General features: G+C 38.0%; 1 protein-coding gene across 3 annotated transcripts in view; it reads left to right on the top strand.

Annotated features, from left to right (window-relative positions):
* The window catches only part of rap1gds1 (RAP1, GTP-GDP dissociation stimulator 1), a 93,343-nt gene that overhangs the window by 66,818 nt on the left and 385 nt on the right, over positions 1 to 26,140 (top strand). For all 3 annotated transcript variants that reach the window (XM_056462404.1, XM_056462405.1, XM_056462406.1), the window contains 7 exons: positions 1,858 to 1,989; positions 6,328 to 6,462; positions 7,402 to 7,527; positions 15,437 to 15,576; positions 17,939 to 18,065; positions 18,379 to 18,507; positions 21,187 to 26,140. The exon at positions 21,187 to 26,140 is cut by the window's right edge and continues 385 nt beyond it. In XM_056462404.1, coding sequence (XP_056318379.1) covers positions 1,858 to 1,989; positions 6,328 to 6,462; positions 7,402 to 7,527; positions 15,437 to 15,576; positions 17,939 to 18,065; positions 18,379 to 18,507; positions 21,187 to 21,314 — 917 coding nt within the window. In that variant the 3' untranslated portion in view covers positions 21,315 to 26,140. The remainder of the gene's footprint in view (positions 1 to 1,857; positions 1,990 to 6,327; positions 6,463 to 7,401; positions 7,528 to 15,436; positions 15,577 to 17,938; positions 18,066 to 18,378; positions 18,508 to 21,186) is intronic.

Genomic DNA, 26,140 nt, shown 5'->3' on the forward strand with positions numbered 1-26,140 from the left:
TATAAAATTAACTTTAATGTGTGATATGACTGAAGTGGTCATAAACGAACATTTTCTCAATTCAAATGAGTAGCTGCTTGGACCCGGAGACAGTATTTCATACGTCACGACTTAACAAGCAGATGGAAGTATGCGATTTCGGACGCTGCCCAAGTGATCTTAAAGATCTTAAATCTTACTGTTGGAGCAGAACTCCGGACTAGGACTCTGGTCTAGGGACAATCCCAACATTAAATAAAGTGTGCTCACTCTGCGAGTATTAATTGAACACGGCATTAAAGTTTACGTAAAAATGAGAAGTTTATTTCCATTTACTCACACTCAAGTTCTACATTTTTTATAGATTTCTTTCTTCTGCTGTACACAAAACAACATATTCTGAAGAATTTTGGAAATCGTGGATGTTAATTGTTTTTGTTTTGCGACTGTCTAGAATACTTGATTCTGATTGGTCAGTCGCTATATTTATGAGTAACACTTTAGAATAAGTCCCAATTCACACTATGTTAACTACAGGCTTGTTACCTGCCTATTATTAAGATGTGAACCGTTTACTAGTAGTTATAATGTATCTTATTCTTTATAACTAATAATCCTGCCCAAAACCTAAACCCAACTACTACCTTACTGACCCTCAATAAGCTATTAGTCAGAAGCTAGCTCTCACATGGTCACCCACTGAAGCTAAGCAGGGCTGCGGATGGATGGTACATGGATGGGAGACCACATGGGAAAGCTAGGTTGCTGCCGGAAGTGGTGTTAGTGAGACCAGTAGGGGGAGCTCAACCTGTGGTCTGTGTGAGTCCTAACGCCCCAGTATATTGATGGGGACTCTATACTGCTCAGTGAGCACAGATGAGACTAAACCCGGCATCCTGGCCAAATTTACCCACTGGCCTCTGTCCAACATGGCCTCCTAACCATCCCCATATCATAATTGGCTTAATCACTCTGTCTCCTCTCCACCAATCAGCTGGTGTAAGGTGTCTTGCGCAATATGGCTAATATGCAGGTGGATGCTGGACACTGGTGGTGGTTGAGGAGATTCCCCCCATATATGTGTAAAGCGCTTTGAGTGTCTAGAAAAGCACTATATAAATGTAAGGATTTATTATTATTATTATTAATAATAAATTATAGGACTGAAGGGCTTTACTCTGTGGAAAAAACCCACCTGGATGTACTTTATCCCGCTTATAACAGGGCTACTAGATACAAAACATAAAAATGACACACACAAAACATTATTCTGAGGCGTTATAGTTTAATAATTATTTAATTAAACACAAATCTGAGACAGAAACGGATATGGCTGAATGGAGTATACACTAACCTGCGTATTATTCAGTCACAAGATGGCGCCAAAGAGTCAGAAACAGCAGTTTGTTAATAATTATATAAATCAATATTTATAAGTATTTACTGATAGTCAAGATGATTAGAAGTACCCAGAAGTGTTCAAGGGATTTAGTCTCCAGGTTAAAGCCTTTATAACTGCACATGCACTTAATACACAAACACACTTCATTGAACATGTACACATAGATATCACCTATGTACTATATAACTGCATATATAAACAACTATGTTTATATGTAATAACTTTAACTGTTAAAGTTATTAATAATTATTTACTAGTTAATTTTATTTGTAACTATTAAAGTAATGCGAATCAATAACCTTAACTATTCTGATTTTGACTGTGATGCATTAATGTGAGCCTTTTGTAAAGCTGTCCTTTTGTGAAACAGTAATTATTGTGAAAAGCGCTATACACGTAAACTTGAATTGAGTAATGTGTGTGGTTGTGGTATTGTGTTGGTATTTACACTCGTGTGTGGTGTGTTTTTCTTGTAGATGAGTCCATGCAGAAGCTGTTTGAGGGCGGTAAAGGCAGTGTTTTTCAGAGGGTGCTCTCATGGGTGCCATCCAACAACCACCAGCTCCAGTTAGCCGGAGCGCTCGCCATCGCTAACTTCGCCCGCAACGGTAGGAAATCAGCCCTACATGAACTACAGCATCATGGTGGTTATTGCTGTTTTAGGGCTGTACACAAAACTGGCTGTATGTATTTTTTAATGCATACATTGTAATTCAGTACAATTCAGTGACTGTTTCTTATGTGCCACTGTGTACAATACAGAAATATTGGAATTTTAAACTATATGCAAGCTGACGTTATCAGTGCAGAAGTGACTTAATTTGAGGAAAAACAATCAAATAGAAAAACAGAGTTTAAAATGATTACTGTATAAGCCTAATAGCCATAATTCAAGTACTGAAAGCCAAAAACAACAACAACAACAACAACAACAACAGGATGAGTTTTTGGTTATAAGTAGGCCCACACGGAAATTTCCGCAGATTTCCGCAGATTTTTAGCCCATCATTAATTCTGTTTATTTACTTGTGTAAATGTGTTTAAATTTATATTTATTCAGAATTTTTAATTAATTTCTGTAATATTGTTGACTAATATGGAAATGTTCATCTGATTTATGTACAATGCAGTTTGTACAGTAATATTTTCTGTCTTTTAGTAGAGATATTATATGAGAGACTTGCTTTGTTTACCAAATATCTAATTGGATCTAATTGGATTTGCATTTTAAACATTAAATAAACACAATCAATCCTCACAATCCTCACAATCACTGCACTATTTAACATTTGCACATTTAAAGTTTGCACATATTCATTGCACTGATTCAATTATTTGAACTGGACATACCCACTGCACATGGACATTTGTAATCATGTTTATTTATCTGCACACTTCTGCTATTAATAGTATCCTGTACATATATTCATTTATTGTAAATCTGTTCATAGCTAATACAACCTGTATATAATGTTCATAGTACATCCATCTGTAAATATTACCATAGTTTTTCTATAATTGCACTTTATAACTTTTACCTGTATCCTGCACTTGCTGCTATTGCACTGCTGGTTAGACCGAAACTGCATTTCGTTGCCTTGTACTTGTACATGTGTAATGACAATAAAGTTGAATCTAATCTAATCTAATCTAATCTAATCTAATCTAATCTAATCTAATCTAATCTATTAAAGGTTAAAAATATATTAATTTTTATTTCACATATTAGGTTTTTAGTTATGATACTCCCAATATAATTCCGCATAAATCTGCAGATTTTGAGCAAAATTCTCAGCAGAAATGGCAAAAAACGTCCGCAGATTCCGTCTGGCCCTAGTTATAAGATATACAGTATATGTTGTAGAGTTGAAGGCTCAAATTGTGAAATTTTATTTATTTTTTTAATATTTCCCAAATGTTGTTTTAATGAACACGTTTTTAAACCAAATAGTTTTAAGGACTCATTTTTTGTCTTTGCCATGATGACAGTACATAATTTACTGGTTATTTTCCAAGATGCTAGTGTTCAGCTTAAAGTGCAGTTTAATAGCTTAACTTGGTTAATTAGATTTTAGGCAAATTGGGCAAGTTATTGGACAAAAGGGGTTCGTTCTGTAGCCTATCCAAAAAATTAAAATCCTAAATTATTTAGTTCCTAATGAAAATTCAGTCATCATTTACTCACCTTTAAGTTGTTCAGATCTTATTTGAGTTCTTCTGTTGAACACAAATGAAGATATTTTGAAGAATGTTGCTGGCTGGCACCCATCAATATCCATAGTAGGCTAACAAAATTGTATGTAAGTCCAAGGTTGCTAGCAACAAGCATTCTTCAAAATATCTTTGACGACAGAATTTGCATTTTTGTTGAATTTGCATCTGTTTAAAGCAAGGTTTCTGTTCACGCGAACACGGGAATTTTCAAGAGCGCACTTTATTTCTTCACGATTTCGCTCTTTGTCCACACAAAAATGTAGTTTTGGGTGACTGAAACCAAAGCTATCTGAAAACTCCGGCTGGAGGGAAGATTTTCCGAAACTCCGGGTACAGTGTGGTCATGTGGACACTACAACCAGCGTTTTTACCTCATTATGTCAGCGTGTACTCGGATTTCTTCATTCTGATTGGCCAGCATGACTGGGGTTTTTTCAAGCGGAAGACGTGAATAATGCACATTTTGCACGTTCACAGCAAACACATTAAACGCAAGTCTTAAATTCCAAAGTATAAAAAAAAGGCATTAATTAGTCCTAAAATGTCTTAAATCCACTTTTCGGAGGTTTTAAAAATGCAATCAAACCCCATAAAGAAGATTTTGTTACCGTTTTAAAATCTACTTGAATCTCTTTGTTTATCATCACACAGAACAACATTTGTTGGCGTTTGGTCTTTGGTGGAACTCAAAAAATATATACGCTCGCCGGGAGTTTACGTAATTATGTTTGCTGGAATTTCGCTTACGCAAACGGAGTTTGTGGGGATTTCGCTCTTTAATAGCTTATAACAACTGCGTCAACCCATACATTACCTCATAAAGAACTGGAGATGCACCAATCGACCAGCCAAGGGCCAGAATCTGTGGATTTTTTTTGCTTGACTGGTGATGAGCTCCCAGTGTTGTCATAGCATCACCCACAGACACGCACAGCCGCATATAACGTCATTGGTGCTGAAATTTCCATAGTGTGAAATTATCACTATATTAATATAGAATTATAATTACTATTATAGTGTTATTAATATTAATAATGTTTTGAGGCTTTTCCACATGTTATATGTATAATTAACAGTGTTAATGTTAGTTAGGTTGCGTTTTTTTTTTTGCTGCGAATTCTGTGCTATAAAATTGGTTTTAAATTTCAATCTGTGTGGTATTAAAAGTCTTAAATGTAACTCTTGGAAATCTGCAGATATCCTGTACACCGCGGGACAGTAATCTGCCACTGTTCTCATATTTGCATTTACATGTGAAAATACCAAGCGGCAACCTCCCGCTCTCCCTCGGGAGGCCAATACGGAAGTAACTGAAACTGCAATTCATCAAAATTCCGCTAGTCCTGGCTCCATAATAGAGCAAAGTGCAATTGAGCCCTCTGTTAGAATGGCCAACTTTACAGCAGAAAAAAAGGTGTTTACAGCCTGGTACAAAGAACGATTTTGGTTCATATAGCTATTATTACCCTCCATGACAACTGTGAGGGGGGTGAATTTTTTTTATAACTCATCCATTTCCTTTATATTAGGTTATTTTAAGTTTGCATAATTAAGGGCGTGGCCACTTGAGTGACAGCTAGGTCTCGCTGGTCACCGTCACTTCACCTCAGCTGAATCCGGCAGATTAGCCACTGATTTCGGCATATTCATCGTACTTTTGTTTTGTTTTATGTGGCTTTACACAGTCAGCTGCCTTTTGGACTTATTTCTTACAATTATCAGATGATATGGGATGCTGTGTGCATTTAATTGTGCTCACAAACCATTCACGTGGCCTCCGTTTCCCATGTGAGTAAAGATATATTGTATACCATCTCTATAAATGTATTTGTTTTATTTAAGATCATTTATCATTAATATTTTTCTTTAGACCCGTAAAGCACTTCAGAATGTGACAGATTGATTAGCTGTAGGCTCTAGATCAGTCATCTGAAGCGTTATCATACAGTGTTATGCTGGAGTTCATCAATAGTCTTGCATTTACTAACACACACTATATCTGAAGTGTTTGGAAGTAATTCGTGTTTTTCTCCTGTAGAAAAACGTCATAAGAGCAATGTTTAGTGGCTCACTGTATTACTACAGTGTTTTTGAAAGTCTAATCACTTTACTGATATAGTGTACAGCCAAGCACATGTGGTCAGAACACAAACGAGTCGCAGGTAATAAAGTATTAAGCGTTCTCCCAAAGTAAACTCTGTCTGCCAGGTTTTAAGCAAAGTGCCAGCAGGTGTCTGTAGCTCCGCCCACTCTCCGCCTCTTTGCCCTTGTTTGGTATCCCGCCGTGGGTGCGATGACGCGCGATCAAAATGGCGACTGTTGGCCGCGCCTACTTGTGGCTTCTTTTGCGCTCTTCAGAAACCTATGGGTGACGTCACGGATACTCCGTCCATATATTTTACAGTCTATGGAAAATACTTACTTTCTCGCTTGGTGTGAACCCATGATGAAAGTGTCATGATCGCCCCCTGTTGGTTCGGCGCTTAACATGAATCACTTTTTATATTCATGTGGACAGAGATGTTTTAAAAATCAAAAGTGGGGGAAAACTGTTTATAAAAATACCCATGTTCATGTGGACATGGTCTAACACTCCCAATGTTTTCATTGGTTAAAACCACTGTATCTTGTTCACATGCATGTTGAACCAAAAGCCTGTACCAATCATTTACAGTGAGGGTATTTGCATTGTAGCTGTTTTGAAACTGCACATCTGTATTTCTCATGTTCAGATGGGAACTGCATCCACATGGTAGACACCGGTATCGTACAGAAGCTTCTGGAGCTGTTAGACAGACACGTTGAAGAGGGAAACGTCACGGTTCAACACGCCGCTCTGAGCGCCTTGAGGAACCTCGCCATCCCAGGTCAGCATTACATCTCAATCAATCTCTGAATGACAAAACTCAATATGCTCTATAACTACAGTGCGGCAAATATGTATTTAACAAATCACCATTTTTCTCAGAAAACATATTACTAAAGGTGCCGTAGACTTTAAATCTACACAGGATGTTGACGACAACCAAAGAAATCCAAATAAGCAAAGAAAACAAATCTAATTAGTTTACAAATGAAGTTAGGTGTAATAAAATGAAATGACACTGAGAAAGAGTACTGAACACATGAGGAAAGGGAGGTGTAAAACGACATGGAGCGCCCAGACAGCAGCTGAAATCTCTCAGTAGTTCTTTAGCAACCCTCTGCCTTTCGTCATTGTAAATTAATATTAGCTGCTTCAGTCCAACATCTACATTAGCAGGAGGATGAAAATGAAACCAGGGTGGACATTTCAGCAAGACAATGATTCAAAACACAGCCAAGGAAACTCTCAAATGCTTTCAGAGAAAATCAAGCTGTAGAATGGCCCAGCCAGTCACCTGACTTGAATCCAATAGAGAATACTACCAGATTTGATAGACGAGACCCACAGAACCATCAAGAGTTTTACACTTTGTTGTAGTCTGTGAAAGAGTCACACCTGAGAAATGCATGTGACTTCATTTTCCATATGAGAGGCGTCTTTAAAGCTGCCATCACCAAAAAAAAAAGCCTTTTATATAAAGTATTAAATACATTTCAGTAGTTCAGCATGTTCTCCTCACGTCGTTTCATTGTTATTTTTGTGTAGAAAACTAGTTTTTTTGGTTTTGTTTTATTTTTATGTTTGTATTGTTTGGGTTTTTACCAAAATCTGGTTCAATTCCATGTCAACAGCTCCTTTAGAAATATAATTCCCTGGAAAAAACTTAATACTTATTTCTCCCTCTGTTAATATCTCCCTCTTTTTTAATTCTCTTCTCCAGTGGTGAACAAATCTAAGATGCTCCTGGCCGGTGTGTCGGATGTAGTGCTGAAGTTCCTCAAATCTGAGATGCCGCCGGTGCAGTTTAAGCTCTTGGGAACGTTACGGATGCTCATCGACACTCAAGGTATGAATGAACAGCTTTGCGTTTCAGAAAATAAAACGTTTTGCTATTGGTTAAAGCCATGTTGTGATGCTCAAAGCTATATTTGTGTCCAAATTGTCATTTAAACGATGTATAAACGAAGTCACGATAAGATGAAAACTAACAATTCCTATGTTTTTTGGCCAATATGTATTTAAACTTAACCCAGTTTTACTTTTAAAGCACTTTCGACACCATTGCTGGATATAAAAAGTGTTGTACAGGCAATGTTAAAAGACTAAAGCTTAAGATAAAGACTTGCAGGATATAAAACTAAATAACGAAATGGTACAATACAAAGGAAGTTAAACTATGATAACTAAATGGCAACAGAAATGACACAACAGCGATAAAGCATGTTTTAAGTGCATTTTTGTTATTTATTTACTGACATTTTGTTTAAAATTCAGAATTAAAGTTAAGGGTGTGGGCTGGGGGGGTGGGCGGGGGGGGGTTAATTTCATATACAAATGTATTACAAAATGTTGAGGCATTGAAGGATCAAACAAATACATAACATTACAATTCACTGCTTTCCAGTTTGTTATTTTGTATTAAATCATATTATATTTGTATTAAATATTATTCATTCATTCATTTTCTTTTCGGCTTTTCTTTTCGGCCCTTTATTAATCTGGGGTTGCCACAGAGAAATGAACCGCCAACGTATCCAGCATTTGTTTTATGCAGCGGATGCCCTTCCAGCTGCAACCCATCACTGGGAAACACATACACACTTATTCACACACTCATACACTACGGACAATTTAGCCTACCCAATTCACCTGTACCACATGTCTTTGGACTGTGGGGGAAACCGGAGCACCCGGAGGAAACCCACGCAAACACAGGGAGAACATTCAAACACAGAAACGCCAACTGACCCAGCCGAGGCTCGAACCAGCGACCTTCTTGCTGTGAGGCGACAGCACTACCTACTGCGCCACTGCGTCGCCCTTAAATATTATTACTTTTCCAAAGATTTCCTTAGTTCTGTTTAATGGAGACTTAATCGTTTAATAACTAATTTCTAATAACTAATTTCCTTTGTTATATCCTTCTCAATCAGCTATAGAAAAGCCTTTATTGGCTGTTCCAGCAATCAAACACTTGTAACTGCTGACCAGCATTTTGCATGTCTCCACTGGTATTTTTGCCAATTCATCTTTAGCGATGAGCTCCAACTCTTTCAGGTTTGCTTTGCCCCTTACTCTGATCTTTAGCTCCCACCGCAGATTCTCAATTGGATTTATGTCAGGACTCTGGCTAGGCCACTGCAATACGTTAATGTTTGGAGGGTCTCCTTGCCATCACCCCTGATCTTTAGCTCCCTCCACAGATTCTCAATTGGATTTATGTCAGGACTCTGGCTAGGCCACTGCAATACGTTAATGTTTGGAGGGTCTCCTTGCCATCACCCCTGCTCTTTAGCTCCCTCCACAGATTCTCAATTGGATTTAAGTCAGGACTCTGGCTAGGCCACTGCAGTACGTTAATGTTTGGAGGATCTCCTTGCCATCACCCCTGGTCTTTAGCTCCCTCCACAGATACTCAATTGGATTTAAGTCAGGACTCTGGCTAGGCCACTGCAATACGTTAATGTTTGGAGTGTCTCCTTGCCATCACCCCTGATCTTTAGCTCCCTCCACAGATTCTCAATTTGATTTAAGTCAGCACTCTGGCTAGGCCACTGCAATACGTTTATGTTTGGAAGGTCTCCTTGCCATCACCCCTGATCTTTAGCTCCCTCCACAGATTCTCAATTGGATTCAAGTCAGGACTCTGGCTAGGCCACTGCAGTACGTTAATGTTTGGAGGGTCTCCTTGCCATCACCCCTGCTCTTTAGCTCCCTCCACAGATTCTCAATTGCATTAAAGTCAGGACTCTGGCTTGGCCACTGCAATACGTTAATGTTTGGAGGGTCTCCTTGCCATCACCCCTGCTCTTTAGCTCCCTCCACAGATTCTCAATTGGATTTAAGTCAGGACTCTGGCTAGGCCACTGCAATACGTTAATGTTTGGAGGATCTCCTTGCCATCACCCCTGATCTTTAGCTCCCTCCACAGATTCTCAATTGGATTTAAGTCAGGACTCTGGCTAGGCCACTGCAATACGTTATTGTTTGGAGGATCTCCTTGCCATCACCCCTGATCTTTAGCTCCCTCCACAGATTCTCAATTGGATTTAAGTCAGGACTCTGGCTAGGCCACTGCAATACGTTAATGTTTGGAGGGTCTCCTTGCCATCACCCCTGCTCTTTAGCTCCCTCCACAGATTCTCAATTGCATTAAAGTCAGGACTCTGGCTTGGCCACTGCAATACGTTAATGTTTGGAGGGTCTCCTTGCCATCACCCCTGCTCTTTAGCTCCCTCCACAGATTCTCAATTGGATTTAAGTCAGGACTCTGGCTAGGCCACTGCAATACGTTAATGTTTGGAGGATCTCCTTGCCATCACCCCTGATCTTTAGCTCCCTCCTCAGATTCTCAATTGGATTTAAGTCAGGACTCTGGCTAGGCCACTGCAATACGTTAATGTTTGGAGGGTCTCATTGCCATCACCCCTGCTCTTTAGCTCCCTCCACAGATTCTCAATTGGAATAAAGTCAGGACTCTGGCTAGGCCACTGCAGTACGTTAATGTTTGGAGGATCTCCTTGCCATCACCCCTGCTCTTTAGCTCCCTCCACAAATTCTCAATTGGATTTAAGTCAGGACTCTGGCTAGGCCACTTCAATACGCTGATAGATCTGTTTAACGGAGACATAATAGCTTAATAACCAATTTCTAATAACTAATTTCTTTTGTTTTTGCATGATGACAGTACATAAGTATTCTTTCAATTGTTTTGTAAGATACTAGTATTCAACTTAAAGTGCAATTGTAGCTCATAACTAGATTAATTAGGTTTATAAAACAAGTCACTGGATAACGGTGGTGTTAGCCAATCAAACATAATAATTCGTAAGGGAGGTTAATTTTGATCTTTGCATTTTTTTTACAATTTTAAAAATATGTTTTATCATATGTTAAACTAAGAGAGACTTTCTCAAGAAGAAAAATATATCGATATATACTATAAAAATGTATTTTCTCCGTTAAACATCACTTATATTTAACATTACATATTTTTAAAAATTTACAAGAGGACTAATATATTTAATTTGTTCAACTGCATATACAAGTATATGAATAATACAAAAATGCACAGAAAAGTGTGTGAATGCCTGCTAAATGTTAACATGTCAATGACAGCCATAAGCCCAAAGCTGCAAAACCCCACCTACTTACTGCTTGCATTTTTAATAGATATTGATAAGCCTACAAATCCCTGTGTGCTTTACAGATGTTCAGCCCCGTCAGTGCTGGCGTGTGTCATTTGATCTCAGCTGCAGCCTCACAGCAGTCAATCTCTGATAATAACTGAGCGCGGGATCGATGGGCTCTGTCACTTAGGAGCTCTGGATCTGCAGACAACACACACATTTGCATTGTCGTCTGGTGGCACTGGTCCATCCCTGTTGGCTTTCGGTGACAGCTCGGCTTTCGCATGAATATTCCTGGGTAAATAAAGCTTAAGCTGTATCGACAGCATCTGTGACAGGATGACTGTTAGCACTGAAATATTATTATTGACAAAATTACAATAATATTGACAGGGATGGACCACTAATAGAAATATGCGTCTTTCATAATCATAATTCGACTTAAAAATGTCAGAGTTTTGATAAAAAATGAATACAACAAGGGATAGTTCACTCAAATTAAGATTCGTTTGTTACGCACCCTTTTTCCAAACCTGATTTTTTTTGTTCCCAAGTTGAGCACAAAAGAGGGGGGTCGGAACTGTAATTGTCGTTGTCTTTTTATTTTTAAGCTAAAATATTTTCATAATGTTTCACTTAATAACTAAATGAATATTAAAATGACATTCTTTTGTTGGCATTAAAAGCTGGTTTGTAACTTAAGCGTGTTTCAAATAATCTGGCAGTGTATATATTAAGGGTGTAATGGATCACGGTTGATCCGTGGATTAATACATTTTTTTACTGGTAGATTAATCCTAAATTTATAACGATCACAGAGAAATCACCTCTCATATCATTCAGATCATATTTATGAAAGCATTCAGGCTTTCCTGTATAATGTAATGATGACAGAAGAAATTGTGGTGGGTTATATGGGATGTGGTGGGTTTCTTAGGTTATTAAAGGTGTTTTCAGTCACTTGTTTAGCCTGCATTCAGTGTAAGCTGCACAATTAATCATTAAAAAAGATCGTGATCTCAGCAACCACGCAAGATAAATAATAAATGATGGTGATTTGCATATGTTTATTAATCCTTCAAATTGCTGCATTCAAATCTGAAAACGCAAAAATCAAGAAAGAGATTCATTCTTTAGTCTTAGTTATGAAGTTACAAACAATCAAATAACACTGGGAGAACAGTTCATAGTTTAGATAAAACCACTGATGTTTATTGTAAAGATTAAAATCACTGTCATATGCATTTAACGACGCTCAAAAATGAAAGTTGAAGGCAGCAGTTACATTGTTTGACCAATAGGTGGCGACAACCTGCCATCAAAAATATGCCACTGAGTAATTCTTCCAAAATTAAACATCTAGCAATGAAACATGAAGTTTTATGAGTGAAGAACTGAATCATTTATTAAAAATGAGACTAAAGATAAATATGGGTTGTACAAATTATAATGTTAGATTTCTACAGTTAGCGTTATCAGCAACAGTAGAAGTAACAGTGCATTTTTCAGAGTAATGAATATTTTACAATTTATTTTTATTCAGCTGATTATTTTTTCATTGTATTTTTAAGAAGCTTACAGGTTCTGTTTGTTAAAACCAAAAGTTTCTTGCTGTACTGTTTTTGTAATAAATGGAAAGCAACTGACATTTGTCTCCTCCTCTTTTTAGCTGATCTGAAAAATGGTCCAACCCGTGACTAAAAAATCATAATGTGATCCGAACCATGAGATTTGTGATCTGTTACACCACTAATATATATTACAGAATATATATAGAGTCAAGCCTAAAATGTTTCATACTCCTGGCCAATTCTTACTTGTGAACAACCTGCAAATAGTTTTTTTTTGACTGGAACTGATATAGATATATATTCAAGAGGCATCAATGTGGAAAAAAGTATTTCTCAGCTTTTAGTTACCTTTGAATAAAAAGTGGCAAGTCCAAAACCATTCATACCCTTTGCAAACTGTCCCAGTGTATGGAAAAATCCAAAGTTCTACACCATTCCAAATAGTCTAAGCTGTTCTAAAGCATCCTAATGACTCTGATTCACTGGGAACAGCTGTTTTCATCAACTCAACAGGTAAAAAACAGAAGCTCTCTGCTGTTGGTTTGTGGACAGTCATGGCTAAGACAAAGGAGCTCAGTGAGGACCTTCGGCTGTGCATTGTGGCTGCTCATAAGTCAGGAAAGGGCTATAAGACCATTTCTAAATGTTTCAAAGTTCCAGTGGCTACAGTTCAAAGTATTATTAAAAAATACAAGACATTCCACACTGTGAAAAACCTCTGCGGGCGTGGTCGGAAGCCAAAAGTGACACCTGTGCTGGCCAAGAGGATAGTGAGAGAGGTAGAAACGAATCCAAAGATCACCACCAAGGCCATCCTGATCAATCTGGGCTCTGCTGGTGAAAACATCTCAAGGCAGACAGTGCAACGGACACTGCACAACGCTGGGTTCCACATACGCAGTCCAAGGGGTACACAACCTCTCCAGAGAAGGCTCACAAAAGAAGACTTCAGGGGTATGTGGAAAAAAAATGTTTCTCAGCTTTTATTTAAATTTGAACAAAAAGTGGCATGTCCGAAATTATTCATACCCTTCTCAATCATCAATACAAAAGTCTTTATTGGCTATTACAGCAATCAAACACTTTCTATAATACTGACCAGCTTTTTGCATGTCTCCACTTGTATTTTTGGCCATTCATCTTTAGCAATGAGCTCCAACTCTTTAAGGATCTTTAGCTCCCTCCACAGATTCTCAATTGGATTTATGTCAGGACTCTGACTGGGCCACTGCAAAATGTTAATATTTGGAGGGTCTCCTTGCTATTACTCTGATCTTTAGCTCCCTCCACAGATTCTCAATTAGATTTGAGTCAGGACTTTGGCTAGGCCACTGCAAAATGTTATGGTTTGGAGGGTCTCCTTGCCTATACTCTGATCTTTAGCTCCCTCCACAGATTCTCAATTGCATTTAAGTCAGGACTTAGGCTGGGCCACTGCAAAATGTTAATGTTTTGGAGGGTCTCCTTGCCTATACCCTGATCTTTAGCTCCCTCCACAGGTTCTCAATTGCATTAAAGTCAGGACTCTGGCTGGGCCACTGCAAAATGTTTATGTTTGGAGGGTCTCCTTGACATTACCCTGATCTTTAGCTCCCTCCACAGATTCTCAATTAGATTTAAGTCAGGACTTTGGCTAGGCCACTGCAAAATGTTATGTTTTGGAGGGTCTCCTTGCCTATGCCCTGATCTTTAGCTCCCTCCACAGATTCTCAATTGCATTTAAGTCAGGACTTAGGCTGGGCCACTGCAAAATGTTAATGTTTTGGAGGGTCTCCTTGCCCATACCCTGATCTTTACCTCCCTCCACAGATTTTCAATTGGATTTAAGTCAGGGCTCTGACTGGGCCACTGCAATACGTTAATGTTTTTGTCTGCTAACAATTTCGTCGTAGTTGGTTTGAACTATCTACTGGTGCCAAAAGCCAAGTTTCTCTGCAGATTTCTTCATGTAATTTTAATCCATTTCTGCTTTTTCATGGTGCAGTTTACTGTAATTAGGCTTCCTGTTCACTTGCTAAACCAGATTCATAATCTAGCCCAGATTTAACAGGATGGCCCTATTCCCATACACTGTGACAGTTTGCAAAGGGTATGAATAATTTTGGACATGCCACTTTTTGTTCAAAGGTAAATTAAAGCTGATCAATATTTTTGTCCACAATGATGCCTCTTGTACATTGTCTTATTATATTTTGAAAGAAACCTGTGTCATTTCCAGTCGAGAAAAAAAGACTTGCTGGTTGAATAAAAGTAACTTTACCTCAGAATTTGCCCGGGGTATGAATAGTTTCGGGCTTGGCTCTGTATAGAGATATGGATTTTTTTCCCCCAAAGCTTAACACGTGTTAAGATTCAGCAACAAGCAATTTGGCTTTCTGCACCAAACACAACATGACAGAAATATTCAAATACTAGTCATTCATTAAAATATCAGCTTCTTGACTCCAGACAAAATGGTAAGGTTTAATTAATCTAATAATACATATTAAACATCTTTAACATTATTAACAGGCTACTGAGTAACTGATGTTGTTGGAGTCACAGTTCTGACTTTTACTTTCAAATCGTTTGCTAGTTATTTTATTTTCAAGATCTGAGGTGAACTATCAGCTTCTGCTTTAGTATGGCAATAACTGTTAGGTAAAATGGTGTTCAGACTCACATTGGGAACATTTAACGTTGAATAAAGCACATAATCAGTACCTGAGGTGATCATTGTCATAGTGGTTTATGCTGTTGTTCTGCCACGTCACAGAAATAGAAAGCATTTCTAAAATAGAAATGTCCTTTAAACGTTACAGTTTTAACATGGAGAAGATACAGATGTTGCGTGTAGTTAGGACATGGTGTAAGGCTTTTTATTACTTCTGTGTGTGTTTTGCAGCATGGTGTGTGTTTCAGTTAGATGATGTTTATCTTTCTCTCTCTCTCTCTCTCTCTCTCTCTCTATATATATATATATATATATATATATATATATATATATATATCTCTCTCTCTCTCTCTCTCTCTCTCTCTCTCTCTCTCTTTCTCTCTGTATGTGCATGTGTGTCAGCTGATGCGGCGGAGCAGCTTGGCACAAACGTGAAGCTGGTAGAGCGTTTGGCGGAGTGGTGTGAAGCCAAAGACCACGCAGGCGTGATGGGAGAGTCAAACCGACTGCTTTCTGCTCTCATCCGACACAGCAAATCCAAGGTCTCACACTGATTCACTTCACACACTCTGTGTCTACACACGCTTCATCACAACACGCATCCTTACACTATTTACAGTTGAAGTCAGAATTATTAGCCCTCCTGAATTATTAGTATATTTTTCCCCCAATTTCTGTTTAACAGAGCGAAGATTTTCCCAACACATTTCTAAACATAATAGTTTTAATAACTCATTTCTAATAACTGATTTATTTTATCCTTGCAATGATGACAGTAAATAATATTTGACTAGATATTCTTCAAGACACTTCTATACAGCTTAAAGTGACATATAAGGCTTAACTCGGTTAATTAGGCAAGTCATTGTATAACAGTGGTTTGTTTAGTAGACTATCAAAAATAAATATTGTTTAAGGGGCTAATAATTTTGACCTTAAAATGGTTTTAAAAAATTAAAAAACGCTTTTATTATATTTTTATATATTTAGGAAATATTTAAAAAAGAAAAGAAAAATCAAAGCAGGGCGACTTATTTTGAATTCAACTGTATGTAATATCCTCTGATATGGAGAGCCTAATTCCATAATTTTTTTCACATAAAATACTGTATTATGTATATATATATATATATATATATATATATATATATATATATATATATATATATATATATATATATATCATTCAAATATGCAAATGTCTTATTTATAATAAAAATGTACCGTTGCCTTGACAACTAACTGAAATAAATGTATAAATAAGTAGGTTTACTGAAATCAGAATAAAATCAAGCTAAATTCCTGTTTTTTTTTTTCTAGATCATATTTTGTTCACATACGGTGTAATATAGTATTATTGTAAATTACTTGTATTATTATATTCGGTGACACTCCATTTGAGTGTTAGACTGTCTGCTTAATATCCGTTGATACTGCTCCTTCAACAGACATTTAACTGACTATTAGGCCCTCACGGAATCTCCGCGTGCAGAATTCCGCAGATTTTTAGCCCATCATTGAGTCTATTGATTTACTTGTGTAAATGTGTGTAAATTCATATATATTCAGTTTTTAAATTAATTACAGTAATGTTATTGACTAATATGAAAATTTTTAAATGGTTTATTTACAATATAGTTTGTACAGTAATATTTTCTGTCTTTTAGTTGAGATATTATATGAGAGACTTGCTTTTTTTACCAAATAAAGGGAATCTAATTGGATTTGCATTGTAAACATTAAATACAAGTTAAAAATGTATTATTTTTTATTTCATATATTAAGGTTTCAGTTATGATACTCCCAAAATAATTCTGCATAAATCCGCAGATTTTAAACAAAATTCTGCGCAGAAATAGCAAAAAATGTCTGCAGATTCCGTGTGGGCCTAACTATAAGAAACTTTGCAAATGCATGTCAACTTACACTAACCCCAACCCTAACCCCAACTTAACAGTCTCCTTGTAATCTAATGACAATTAGTTGGCATGTAGATGCAATGTAACTTAAATAAAAAAAAAAAATGAAGTGTGACCGTATATTCATTTTTTAATAATCATTATATATAAATATAGATATATTAGTAAATGCATTAACTAATGGACCATTATTCCAAAGCAGGGATGTCAAACTCAATTCCCGGAGGGCCGCATCCCTGCACAGTTTAGTTCCAGCCCTGCTTCAACACACTTACCTGTAGGTTTCAAACAAGACTGAAAGACTTAATTAGTTAGGGTTGAAACTAAACTGTGCAGAGCTGCGGCCCTCCAGGAATTGAGTTTGACATCCCTGTTGTAAAGTGTTACCACAAGTTTTTTTTTAATGTTTTGGTTCTATTTTAGTGGTCAAATAAAACTTTACACATCAAATAGCATGTCTAGTTATTCATTCATTCATTCATTCATTCATTCGTTTTCCTTCGGCTTAGACCCTGTATTTATCAGGGGTCGCCACTGTGGAATGAACCGCCAACTTATCTAGCATATGTTTTACACAGCGGATACCCTTCCATCTGCAACCCAGTACTGGGAAACATCCATACACTCTCATTCACACTCATACACTACAGCCAATTTAGTTTATTCAATTCACCTATAGTGCATGTGTTTGGACTGCGGGGGAAACTGGAGCACCCAGAGGAAACCAACGCCAACACGGGGAGAACATGCAAACTCCACACAGAAATGTCAACTGACCCAGCCGGGACTCAAACCAGCGGCCTTCCTACTGTGAGGCGACAGCGCTAACCACTGAGCCGTGCCGCCCTTCATGTCTAATCAATTACTTATGTATTAATGATCTTGACAACAGGCTATTAAAACTTGAAGAAGGATTGCATTTACATCATATCGGTTGTACTCTTGCAGCTGTTTATTTCTTGCCTGCTGTTTCCTCTCTGGACAGGAAGTGGTTCGCACAGTCATCCAGGCTGGAGGCGTGAAGCATCTGGTTCTGATGGCGACCAGTGAACACATGATCATGCAGAACGAGGCTCTGGTGGCTCTGGGGCTCATTGCTGCTCTCCATTTGGGTAAACAACTCACATCACACTGACCTCAATGGGTCATTTTATATAGTCACAGTAAGGTTTAGTATCAACACATCTAATTTTTATGTGTATTTTATAAAACTCCTTTTATTTCAGTTTTAATTTCAATAACAATTATTTTATTTGACTCAGTTTCATAGTATTTATTTGGATTTAACCGGAGTTTCTATTATAATTTACACAGCTTGAGTGTCTAATTAAAATTCTCAAATAGCTGAACTTGCATGTTAACACACGATTGTTGAGCTGTAGTTAGCTGTTTTTTTAATGAATGTCTTCTGTGCTTTGTGTTCAGACTGCGCAGAGAAGGACTTTGTGAGCTTCAGTCTGGTGAAGGTTCTCCACAAGCTGCTGACAGAAGAGCACAGTGCTCCCGAAATCAAGTACAACTCCATGATCCTCATCTGCTCCATCATGGGCTCAGGTGAAGATACTACACACACTTACACCAATTCTGCTAGTGTTAGCTGAAGTTATTAGAGTTTTTTTTAATTTATATATAACAATTTTTAGGTTTTTTTTACCTTTAATGGATGGAATAGTGCAGAGAATTGACAGTAGCAAGAGAGAGGGGAAAGATCGGCAAAGGACCTCGAGCCGGGAATCGAACTCAGGTCGCCGTGAGCACCATGGTGCTATATGTCAACGCACTTAACCACTAGGCTATTGGCACCGACAAGTTATTATAGTTTAGTTAACACTTATTCAATTGGTTTTTAAATACCCTAATCTTGTTGCCTTGTTAACTTAATTAACCTAGTTAAGCCTTTAAATGTCACTGAATACTAGTGTCTTGAAAAATATCTTGTCAAATATTATTTACTGTCATCATGGCAAAGATAAAAGAAATCAGTTATTAGAAATGAGCTATTAAAACTATTATGAATAGAAATGTGTTTATGAAAAATTCTCTCCATTAAATAAATAGAGAAATATTTCAAACATAATTTTCATTTCACAGCAGTGCTAATGTAACACAATTAAACATTTTTCAGCAGACGTTTGAGTGTGTCCTATATAAATAAATAAAACATTATGATTATTGGACTTTACAGTTTAAGACGAGCTGAAATATCAGTTAGTGTAACAAATTAGTTTATTTATCTTCAATCTAGACATGGCACGTTCGCCTTACAGCAAGAACGTTGTTGGTTCGAGTCTCGGCTGGGTCAGTTGGCGTTTCTGTGTGCAATTTGCATGTTCTTTCCGTGCTCATGTGGGTTTCCTCCGGGTGGCCGGTTTCCCCCACAAGTCCAAAGACTATAGGTAAATTGGGTAGGCTAAATTGTCCATAGTGTATGAGTGTGTATGGATGTTTGCCAGTGATGGGTTGCAGCTGGAAGGGCATCCGCAGCGTAAAAACATATGCTGGATAAGTTGGCGGGTCATTCCACAGTGGCGACCCCAGGTTAATAAAGGGACTAAGCCGAAAAGAAAATGAATGAATGATCAAGACATGCATATTTAAAATAATAATCATTTGATGATGTTATAATGTTACATAATAAAGTATAATTTTCTATATATTTCAAGTGTTAAGGGTTTTTTCAGTTTTACATAAATATACCTGGTACCTATATATGGCCTGCCCCCCATATTTTCATAATTTCCATCAGTTTCTTTCGGCTTAGTCCCTTATTTATCAAGGGTTGCCACAGCGGAATGAACTGCCAACTATTCCGACATGTTTTGTGCAGTGGATGCCCTTCCAGCCGCAACCCAGTAATGGGAAACACATTATGTAAGTTTAATGGGTTTAATGGGTGCCTGAAAATAAGTAGATTCTGTCGTCACATCTCTTCACCTTTTCCAAACCTCTATGAGTTTCTGCTGAACACACAATTAAAAAAAAAAGTGTTACAAACCTGTATCCATCGACTTCCATATTATTTTTCCCTACTGTGATTGTGAAAAATGAAATAGGTAGAATCTATGCTCTTAGGCAGAAGAGAGAAACTCTTTTTGGGTGAACCGTCCCTTTAAAGGTGCTTTATGTAAGTTTCTGACTGTTCTAAAGGATAAAAATACCATGATATGTTTGCAGATATTTAAGAAATATGCCAAGTGAACATTCTTGTTCATCTGAAAACAATGCTGAAGTCAGATATTCTGCTTTGTAAATGTGTTTTCTGTGCTGGAGCGCTGTCTTTGTTTTGGTAATTTTAACCCGCCCACTGCCAGTTTAGCCAATTATATTTCAGCACCCCGGGTTGCCTTGGTGGAAAACAGCATATTTCATTCAGTCATTCGGAAAGGCTCTCAAAGCATGCGCCCACAACCAAAATGCGACCTCCAGTGGACAGTAGCAGACTCTGAAATGAGACACAGATTCAGAGTTCCACATGAGGTTATTAATTAGCAAATTCTATAAATATTATGAGCGTAAACATTAGGTGAGCAGGTTACATTATAACCTCATGTCCTAACAACACGCTTCGTGACGAGATACGCAGCGATGAGCAATCTGGCTGTTTGCACCAGACGAAACACGACAGAAATTTAAACACAGCCATTCAGAAGCACAGAATATGCACTCACTCATGTAATGTTAAGGTTTATAATCTATTTAATACATATTAACCCTCTTTAACATTAGTAAATGTAGATGCTGAAGCACATGTTTAGTTATGAAGTTCAATTTCAAACGGTTTATTTTATGTTCAAGATCTGAGGTGAACTATCTGCTGCTTCTTTCAGTATATGGCAGTAAATGTCATGTAAAATGGCATTCAAACTTACATTATTAGCATTTAACACTGAATAAAGCACATGAGGTTTACCTGAGGTGATCATTGTCACCTAATATATCAATTTCAGCTTTAGATTAGGACAGAAACTCCTTTTAATATGAGAAATATTCCTTCTATCATGTGCCATTGCTTTTATTTAGACCAGGATTTAAATCAGCCCTTAGGCTCAATAGTCAGGCTCGCTCCTGTTGGTCTTCAATCTGGCAACCTGCGCTTGCATTTGTTTTGATCCAGGAGTGCAATACCTAGTTCGTCCACTGGGTGTCAAACTTGCATACTGCACCTTTAATATCCCTCTTCTCATTACGCCATTAAATTGTTGGTTTGATGTGTTTGTGTGTTTTCTCCTTCAGAGCCGCTTCATAAAGAAGTGCAGAGTCTGGCCTTCATCGACGTGGTTTCCAGCCTCCGCTCACACGAGAACAAGACGGTTTCCCATCAGGCCTCTCTCACAGAGCAAAGGCTAACGGCGCAGAGCTAAAGACTCTTACAGCTGCTCATGTCCTGCTGCCTGCTTCCCTCATACACACACACACACACGCACACACACACACACAATGATATGTACACAGACAGACACTCACACTTATGCACACAAGCACTTATATAAACACACACACAAACTCACACTCACATAAACACACATACATACACACAAATACAAACATACACTTAAACACACTCATAAACACACACAATCACACACAGAAACTCATATAAACGCACAAATACACACACACACACACACATTCATAAACACACATGGAAACACAAACATACACTCATGCACACAAACACATTCATATAAACACACTTCCATAAACACACACATATTTACACTCTTACAAACACACACACCCACACACACACTCCCATAAACACACATATATACACACTCACGCTTGTACACAAACACACAAAGGCAGACATCACACAAATACACGTACACCTAAACATACGCACACACTCATATACACTCAAAATACACACACACACAAACACAGGCACACAAATGCACACTCATATAAACACACACAAACACACTTAGACATGCGTACTCATAAAAACACACACATATACACACAAGCACAGACTCAAACACATATACATACATACAAACACTCACATAAACACATACACACTCAAACATGCACACTTAATCACACACATAAGCACAAACAGACTCAACCACACACAAACATGCATGCGAACAAACACACTGACACACACAAATGGAACGTAAACACACACACACACACACACACATGTACACTCACTCACACATGCACACACACAAGCACAAACTGACTCAAACACATATACACACACACATGTAGTCAAACATGCACACAAACACACTCACACACACACAAATGGAACGTAAACACACACACACACACACACACACACGCACACAAATGCACACTCATATAAACACACACACACACATGTACACTCACTCACACATGCACACACACAAGCACAAACTGACTCAAACACATATACGCACACACATGTAGTCAAACATGCACACAAACACTCACGCACCCAAATGGAACGTAAACACACACACTCACACATGCACACAAATGCACTCTCATATAAACACACACACACACATGTACACTCACTCACACATGCACACACGCAAGCATAAACTGACTCAAACACATATACACACACACACATGTAGTCAAACATACACACAAACACACTCACACACACACAAATGGAACGTAAACACACACACACATGCACACACATGCACACAAATGCACTCTCATATAAACACACACACACATGTACACTCACTCACACATGCACACACACAAGCACAAACTGACTCAAACACATATACACACACACACACACACACATGTAGTCAAACATGCACACAAACACACACTAACATGGACACTCACATAAACGCACACACATGTACAATCACACTTGCACACAAACACACTCACGCACACAAATGGAAACTCGCAAAAACACACATTCTCTCACGCATACACACAAACGGACACTCACATAAACACACACACACTCACACAAATACACAAACACACACACATCTACACTCACATAAACACACACTCACACAAATACACAAACACATACACAAAAACACACACACATCTACACTCAGATAAATACACACACACATACCATCACATCTTGATTAACAACACACACACATAAACACACACGCACCTCTATCTCTGTCGTCGTCATGTGCCAAGCTGTTGTTCCCTCCGCTCAACCAGAGAGAGAGAGAGACGCGTCCCTCAAAGGCGGCCATCTTTTCTAGGCAATAGATTCATACCCGAACAGCAGCATATTTTTAAAAGACCACAGCTGTGATGTAAACATGGAGATCCACCTGTAAATGAATGTCGGCAGCGGAAACGGCGCAATCATGACACCCCCAAACTGCAAACCAACTCCTGCATGTTTCCTTTTGATTTCAAAGCGTCCCGTTCGTCGATGTAAACGTGTTCTGCTGTTCAAGCCACGCCCCCACACACAAGCCCCGCCCCCTCCTCGTCTCTTCCCGCTTACTAATTTACATAGAAAGAGTAGAGATCGAGTGTGTTTGTACTGTATAGGGCACTCACGGACCTGTTCATATTATTTTTCTTCCTGGTCCCAGTGCCGCCTATGTTTCAGATCTACTGGAAAGAGCTAATCCCATATCATCAAGTCTGCTGTGTTTATAGAAATCCACGATTATCGTCTTATGGATGCGTGGAGAAGTAATATATCTGAGGTACCGAGGACGCCGTCGAGAAATGTGACTTATTATTATTTCAGGTCAGTGTAAAACTCAACAGAAGAGAAGTGATGTTGTTGTAATAATAGAGATTCAGCCATGTGGGACAGTCCAACCATAATGAATGTAGTCCAGGGCAGTGTTTCTCAACCACGTTCCTGGACGACCACCAGCACTTTCGGTCTCTGCTAATGAGCTGATGATCTGAATCAGGAGTGTTTGGTTGAGGAGACCTGGAAAATGTGCAGAACTGGTGGTCCTACAGGAATGTGGTTGAGAAGCATTGGTTTGGAGCAGTGTTTGTCAACCATGTTCCTGGAGAACCACCAGAAATGCATGTTTTGGAGGTTTCCTTTGTCTGTCATACTCATTACAGGTCTTTCAGTCTCTGCAAATGAGCTGATGATCTGAATCAGGTGTGTTTGGTTGAGGAGACATGGAAAATGTGCAGAACTGGTGGTCCTACAGGAATGTGGTTGAGAAACACTGGTCTAGAGCAGTGTTTCTCAACCACGTTCCTGGAGGACCACCAGCACTACGTGTTTTGGATGTCTCCTCTGTCTTTCACTCTTATTACAGCTCTTTCAGTCTCTGCCAATGAGCTGATGATCTGAATCAGGTGTGTTTGGCTAAGGAGACACTGAAAATGTGCAGAGCTGGTGGTCATACAGGAATGTGGTTGAGAAGCATTGGTCTAGAGCTGTGTTTCTCAACCACGTTCCTGGAGGACCACGTGCACTGCATGTTTTGGAGGTTCCTGTTGTCTGTCACACTCATTACAGGTCTTTCAGTCTCTGCCAATGAGCCGATGATCTGAATCAGGTGTGTTTGATTAAGGAGACATGGAAAATGTGCAGAGCTGGTGGTCCTACAGGAATGCGGTTGAGAAGCATTGGTCTAGAGCAGTGTTTCTCAACCATGTTTCTGAAGGACCACCAGCACTGCGTGTTTTGGATGTCTCCTCTGTCTTTCAGTTTCTGCTAATGAGCTAATGATCGGAATCAGGTGTGTTTGGTTAAGGAGAATTGAAATAGTGCTGGTGGTCCTCCAGGAACGTGGTTGAGAAACCAGAGGTGTCTTGCAGAGTTTAGCTCCGGCTTGCCTCAACACACCTGCCAGGACATTTCAAGCCTACTAAGAGCTTGATTAGCTAACCCAGGTGTGTCAGCTTGGGGTTGGATCTAAACTGTGCAGGACATCGGCCCTCCAGGACAGAGTACATATAGTACATAGGTCTCAAACTCGATTCTTGTAGGGCCGCAGCTCTGTTTTGGTCCAGCCTTAATCAAACACAGCTGATCCATCTAATCAAGTCTACTAGAGACTATTAAGCTGGTGTGAGTTGGAGGTGGTTGAAGCTAAACTGAGCAGAGCTGCGGCCCTCCAGGAATTGAGCTTGAGACCATTGATGTGGTATATTATTTCTCAATTCTTAGGGGTTTTGTTTATTTGAGAAACACAAATGAAGATATTTTGGTCACACTTTACGATTAAGTTGTATTAGTTAATGATAATGTGTTTATTAACATGAACAAACAATGAACTATACATTTATTAGTGTATTTATTCATCTTTATAAACATTAGTTAATTGAAATAAAGTCATTTATTGTAAAGTGCGACTGATATTTTTGGAGATCTCTTCACCTAAAACTCTGATGCTTCATAATGGACATTTAGATTAGCTTGTGATGTATTATATAAAGGTTTATATGTTTTATAAAGCGATCACGTCTCTTCAGAAGAGTTGGATTTAACCCAATAATTCATATGTATTTATTTCTTTTTGAGGCGTAAGAGTTTTGGGTGGCTGAAGAGTGTCGTCAAAATGAAAATATATACTGTTTTCTCTTCACAACAGAAATGAAGATATTTTAAAGAATGTTGGAAAGTTTCTAATTGATTTACATAGATTCTGTAGTATTTTTTAGATGCCAACATTCTTCAAAATACCTTCTTTACACTGTCAAAAATACGCGTTTTCTGTTTTTTGTGATTTATTGTTTTTTTCCCTCATTTATTTATGCTTTTGACTTGCATTATGGGACATTGATCTGTCCTCCAACAACTTTTGATGTTGAAAAAATTGAAAAAAAGTGACTTTAATTAACATTTTTAATAGTTTGAAGTGATTTATAGTATCTGGTGCAGTAAATTACAGTATAAAAAATAGAAATATCATACTATCAGTACATTTTCTGTTATTTTAGACTTGATTATGTCTATATATTATTTATTGTACAACATATTGTTTTTAAACGACTAAAATGTCAATTAAAGTCACTGTTAAAACAGAAATAAAGCTCCCATAATGCAATTCATAACCTTAATTAAACAGAAAACTCCAGTGAATCAGAAAATACAGATATTTTTTACAATGTACATTGATATTAGCAAATAATGAACTATATGCAGTAGTAAATAATGAACTATGATTAATAAATGATATACAAGTACTGTTCATTATTAGTTCATAGTAGTAAATATAGTAGCTAATGAAGCTTTATTATAAACTGTGACCGATATTTTTGG

The sequence above is a fragment of the Danio aesculapii genome, chromosome 7 (assembly GCF_903798145.1).
Source record: "Danio aesculapii chromosome 7, fDanAes4.1, whole genome shotgun sequence".
Taxonomy (NCBI): domain Eukaryota; kingdom Metazoa; phylum Chordata; class Actinopteri; order Cypriniformes; family Danionidae; genus Danio; species Danio aesculapii.